Source organism: Coffea arabica, chromosome 5c, assembly GCF_036785885.1.
Source record: "Coffea arabica cultivar ET-39 chromosome 5c, Coffea Arabica ET-39 HiFi, whole genome shotgun sequence".
Classification (NCBI taxonomy): domain Eukaryota; kingdom Viridiplantae; phylum Streptophyta; class Magnoliopsida; order Gentianales; family Rubiaceae; genus Coffea; species Coffea arabica.
This window is the reverse complement of record NC_092319.1, coordinates 4,978,132-4,984,131: the sequence shown is the minus strand read 5'-3', so window position 1 is coordinate 4,984,131 and position 6,000 is coordinate 4,978,132. Positions and strand designations below refer to the sequence as shown.

The following is a 6,000-nucleotide window of genomic DNA, read 5'->3' as shown; positions in this document are numbered from 1 at the left end:
GTATTTTTCTTACAGCTGTTGAACTGGGCCCTTAGACCCTTATCCGAGACGTCGGGTAAGTTGGAACTTGGGTTACTTATACGTATGAGTAAATGTAGATCGATAACGGCTGAGTTGAGCTCTCGTTAGACCTCTTGCTTGAAACCAGTCTTAGAGCAGTCGAGTAAGTTGGGCAACCTTAGGTAAATGAAGAATTTCCTAATACTCTTTACTCTGATTGAAACTCTAATCTGAACACTATGAAATATCTAATACGGAGCGTTAAGTAAAAACAAATGGCTCCAATCAATAACTGCGTGAGCGTTAGATAACAACCAACGACTCCACTCGTGAATTCTTGAACATTTGGGACTTTAAGGCATATCATGAATACTTGATTCTTGAATACCTGGGGCTATAAGGCCAACCACATGGCTAGTTGGTCAAATTGAGCCGGTAAAGGGTTTGATCGATGAGATTGACGAACCATGGGTACTTTTGGTGTTCGGGCCCGGTAGGAGGATGATCGGTGGATGGAGATTGACGTTTAGTGGTGATCTACGGATATTATAATTTCCTAGTTAACGGAGAGTCAACGAACCTCAAACAAGCAGCTGTGGAATCTGCTGCTGAGAGCAACCTATATCCTTTTCACATAAATATATTCTTTACCGTATATTAATGCATGATATATCTGGTTACTTGATTACTAAATCATATGTCATGGTCTACTTGAGTACGACTTATATTCTGATATCCTGTGAATAGTATCATGTATGCGAGTTTACTTGCCTATTTTCTTGGAATCTCACTGGACTTTTAGCTCATTCTATGAATTTATTTTTCTTACAGGGATGAGAACATGAGAGGTTGAATTGGGGAAGGCATAGACTTTGTATAAATTTTGTTAGTTGCTCGCATGAGCACTCCTTAAAATTTCTAGCTTGCTTACGTGGTTTTGATTTTGTAAATTCGACTCTATGGCTATATTCATAGATTATACGAGCACTTGAGATCCATAACTGCACACATTGGAGGTTGTATTTGTTATCGCCTTTATTATTGATATTATTATTCTAAAATTTCGTAGTGCGTGACCGAGTTGTGACAAGAGTTGAGCAAACGGTCCACCAAACTCTTGGGTACGCCCTACGAGGAGGTGGGACTGTCACAAATGGTATCAGAGCTGTATCGCGTGATCTCTGCGCGGGGTGAGTTTGGGCTAAGTGGTGTTATGATCCCAATAATGTGAATAAGTATAAAGGACTAAGTGCTCTTCTTGAGTGTAAGTTGTGAATCATTAAAGTTATAGGTATAAAACCTTTATCATGATACTTGAGAAAGATAGATATGTACGTTAGGTAGAAATCTTAAATTTGGTTGATTTGCACTTGGGAGCGTACGACTTGAGATGTGAATTTTTCTAGTTTGGGATTCTTGTACCTAAATACCAAAACTGGAGAGCACTAGAATAAGTGTCGATATCTCGATTGCACTTGAGATAAAATTGGATGGCAAAAGTCAAAACGTGAAAAATTCTAGTATTGGACTTGAGACTGAACTAATCAAGGCAAGTGGATGAATTGGTGCCATCATGGATTAGTCTCGTGCATGTTTGGTTAGGGTTTCTATAGATGATAGCGAGCTTTGCAGTCATCATGAATGTTTAAGGTGCTAGTGCTGTAGCTTGTTTCATTTCTCCTGTACTTATGAATCCTTGTTCCGTGTTTCCTTAATTTTGTTGTGATTTGATTACGATTACATATGTATTTTTTTTAATTTCTTATTTGACTACCATTTTCTATTTTCTACAGTTCTATGATACCCTATAGGAACCTAGTTTTGATTTATATTTCTCTACAAATTTTGAATTATATATGAAATTTTGGGGACAAAGGTGTGAGTTTTATACTGGTATGTAAATTTTGACAGAATTAAGATGATCGTCTTGATGACGGATGGTACAAGGCACTAGTGGAGGTAAGGGATTATGGTTTATGCTTGAGCAAGTTTGTAAGAAAGTGTATAATGGAGAGTGAGTTAGGGTGCAGAACTTTTACTTTAAGAAATATGATTCCATATTTTGTTATGTGTATAAGTAATGGTAGTAATTTTTATAGAAAGACCCAAGAACTCATCTATTTCAAGTAGAGAATAGTTAAGCCTTATATTTCTTAGGTGACCTGTAAGCAAAGGAATGGAAGAGTTATATGGCCAGAGTTTCCAATTGTGATTAGTTACTCATTTCGATCCTTTGATTTGCCTGGCAAGCTATCATTTGATTTCAGTAAATTGATAAGATGACAAATTTGGGATATATATATATAAGGAAATAGACATCCTTCGAAAGGAGATAGAATTCTAAAAAAAATTGGCTGACTACTAGGAAAGACGGTGGAAACAAAAATATGCGAAGAAAATTGAGCTGCTACACAAGAACATAGAATTAAAAAGAAATATGAGGGAATCCCGAAAGAGGTGTGAAATAAGTTTGAATTGGTGTATTCACCTAATCAAGTAGCATCTCAAGACAATACTAACAATCAAGTTAAAAGGGGTGAAGGAAGTTCTCATGATACTAAAGGAAAACGTAAAGAGATTGGTAGCAATGAACTTGTTATGAAGGATAAAAGGAGGAAGAAAAGAAAGAATGGACACTTCAAGAAGAGATGCATAACTAATAAGTGTGAAACCTGTAACAAAAATCATACTGAATTATGTTATTTGAAAACTGGTGCATGTTTTAGATATAGTGAATTTGGACATCAAGTGAGGAACTGCCCAACATAAATGAATTTTGCAATGGTGAAACTGCTGTAATAGTTGAAGTCAGTAATTAGTGATATTTTATTTGAAATAGTTATATTTATTGGACTATGTGCAGTGAAAGTTTTATGTAGTAAGTTGTATCTCCGTTGGAAATAGTAAACTTGGTGTTCGCTGTTTTAATTAGTGATGTTAAATGTCTGTGTCTGTTTGGGGTTAAACCCCTATTCATGATTCAATTTCTGCACTTTATTCTTGGGTTTGAACAAGGATTCTTACTTGTGCCTAGTAATGAAGGAAGGACTTTCGATTAGAAAGGATAGTATGTGTTTAATAATTCAAATGTATAAGTCTCATGAGAGAGGAAGCAATGGGAATCGGAGGAAACCCCGTAGAAAAGAGACCTCGAGTTTATTTGCGAGCAAGGGTTAGAATTTCGAGGACAAAATTCTTTTAAGGGGGAGAGAATGTGAGACCCGTAAATTAGGTTCTTATCTTTTATTTTGTTTTTCTTACTTGCCTTGAATTTGTAGTTGCTTTGATGATTGAGGTGTGTTCTTACCCCTATTACTTTATTTACCTTGGCCTATGTTTAATTTGATACATGTTAAATTTTATAGTGCATGATACTAGTGTGATCGACTAGTGAGGTACGTGCGATAAATTTGGAGGATTAGAGGGAGTTTTGCGTAAAAGAAATTATATGACAAGAAATGTTAAGAGTTAATTAGAGGGGTGTTAGATATGTTAGTTATTAGAGACAAATAGAGAGGCAAAAAGATAGACAATACATCTTTCCTTGATGTTTCACATTTAACTTAAACGCCTGGTCTCAAGTCCTTTCCTAGATGTATCTACATTTTCTGATCTCACAACAAGATTGTCAGCAATTTAAGCAGATTGCAGGATATCTACAATTTACAGCAGCAACAGAATATCCACACGTGAGGAGCAATTTCTTGAGTCTGATACAAGAATCAATCATAGTGCGTAAATTCCTGGGGTACATGGACAAGAAAAACCCAAAAGGATACAGGTCCATGTAAAACCAGATTGAGGTTCCAGCATATTTCCCTCAGCTACTAAAACAAAAATTATGCACAGAAACTCCTGCTATCTCACTGAGCAGTCAGCATGAAAATTGGCAACTATTGCCTTCTCAACGTGAACCTGGTCCCTAGCCTGCAGACAAGAATCACAAATCATGCCATAAATTCAACTGCAAAGAGGTGTAGATGCCAATGCAGACTGGGTGGAGAGGCCAAAGACCAACATTAGTTATATATTAAACATCATCTTAGTACAAATCCTCGATCATATGTTCAATGCTCGTTATTCATAAATATTCTGAACAACAGGCACCAAACAATCCACTTGACTACTAAACCACAACCTAATATATTTGGTCCTCTGTTTGCATATCTTATAAAGGTACACTAAATTTGTGGAACATGCAGAAGGATGTGGAAATATTTGTGGCTGCATGTGATGTTTGTCAGAGGCATAAATCTGAAAATGTAGCTTATCCTGGACTGCTGTAGCCATTGCCTATTCCAGAAAAGGTATGGTCTGAGATATCTATGGATTTTGTGGAAAGTTTACCTAAGTCTAATAGTAAGGACACTATTTTGGTGGTGGTTGACAGACTCAGTAAGTACGCTTATTTCATTCCTCTCAAACACCCCTACACTGCACTATCGGTTGCTCAGGCATTCCTGGATAATATCTATCGACTCCATGGTCTTCCTACCACCATAGTCAGTGATAGGGATAAGATCTTCATTAGTCATTTCTGGAAGGAGTTGTTTGGACTGTTGAAGGTGAAGTTGTGCCTATCTGCTGCCTACCACCCTCAGTCGGATGGCTAAACTGAGGTTATTAACAGATGTCTGGAAGGTTATCTGAGGTGCATGTGTAGTGATCATCCGAAGCAATGGTATTTCTGGTTACCTTTGGCATAATTTTGGTACAACACCAACTTTTACTCAGCTATCAGGAGCACTCCCTATGAAGTTGTTTATGGACAGACCCCTCCCTTGCACATTCCTTATGTTCCTGGTAGCTCTACTGTTGATAGTGTGGACAGGAGTTTGGCGGCCAGAGAAGCTGTTCTTCACCTATTGAAGCATAATCTACAAAAGGCTCAAAATCGAATGAAGCAGCAGGCTGATCAACACAGGTCTGAAAGAGTGTTTGAGCTAGGGGATTGGGTGTCTGTTAAACTTCAACCATACAGGCAACACTCACTTAGGAGCACTTCGTGTCAGAAACTATCCCCACGATACTTTGGGCCTTTCCAGATCATCGCCAAGGTTAGTTCTGTGGCCTATACACTACAACTTCCTGCAGATGTTAGGATCCATCCTACTTTTCATGTCTCTCTTTTAAAGAGGCATGTGGGCAATCAACCAGTGCAGCAACACATTCCTACCCGCCTCACTGATTAAGGTCAACTGCTTATGGAGCCAGTTGCTATTCTGGATAGGAGGTTGGTGAGAAGGGGAAGAACAGCTGCAACTCAAGTGTTGGTGCAATGGAGCAACAGCTTCCCAGAGGATGCGACTTGGGAATACTAGTACGATCTTCATCAACAATATCCTCACTTCAGTTCTTGAGGACAAGAATTGTTTGAGGAGGGGAGTATTGTTGTATCTGAATTCATTCTTGTATTTGGATTAATTCTTGTGTGACCAGAATAATTCTAAGGGAATGGTCAGTAGTGGGAGGAGTTAGCTAAGCCACGTCAGAGTTAGTTAGCCAGCTGGCATGTTAGTTAGGCCAGCTGCAGTCTGTTACGTGTGACTGAAGTAGTTACGTAGGACTGGAATGGAAAGGCGGCGGAGGGGAGGTTAGTTACAGAAATAGAAATGCGGTGCAAGTAGTGTATAAATAAGCAGCAAGGAAAAGATGCAAGTAGCTTTAGAGATTATTCTGAATCTGTAACTTTTCCATTTCTTCATTCCTCATTCAATAATACATTTGATTCTCTCTTTCTCGAGTTGTCTTCTCCACAAACTGCAACTCCTGATTGAGACGTTACATTGAGATCTCCACTGCTCTTCGCATCAGAAGAAGGATTGAAGCCCAAAAGAAAGTGAGGTTTCTTGTCATCCCACATCTTCTCCACAATTTCCTCTATCCAATTTCAAAAGGGTTTTAAATGCAAATAAAACCCTATGGGGAAAGCCCAGAACTTGGTCTTTTTTCCCAGTGCAATTCTGTTACGGATCACTCTTAAAGTTTGGGTGTTTCCCA

The 6,000-nt window shown here is 38.3% G+C and overlaps 1 protein-coding gene across 1 annotated transcript; it reads left to right on the top strand.

Annotated features, from left to right (window-relative positions):
• The first annotated feature begins 4,196 nt into the window (after window positions 1–4,196).
• LOC140007164 (uncharacterized) lies at window positions 4,197–5,377 on the top strand. Its single transcript, XM_072049849.1, has 4 exons — window positions 4,197–4,282; window positions 4,391–4,565; window positions 4,773–5,057; window positions 5,231–5,377. Exons 1-4 carry the CDS (start codon window positions 4,197–4,199, stop codon window positions 5,375–5,377), a joined length of 693 nt encoding a protein of 230 aa, XP_071905950.1.
• Window positions 5,378–6,000: the final 623 nt, after the last annotated feature.

Bases quoted from the DNA above. Each gene is read 5' to 3' on its own strand.
- LOC140007164 (XM_072049849.1), top strand. From the start codon at position 4,197: ATGCAGAAGGATGTGGAAATATTTGTGGCTGCATGTGATGTTTGTCAG. The intron at 4,283-4,390 runs GTAGCCATTGCC...GGTGGTTGACAG, and splicing joins GTAGCTTATCCTGGACTGCT to ACTCAGTAAGTACGCTTATT. The intron at 5,058-5,230 runs GTTAGTTCTGTG...TATTCTGGATAG, and splicing joins CTTTCCAGATCATCGCCAAG to GAGGTTGGTGAGAAGGGGAA.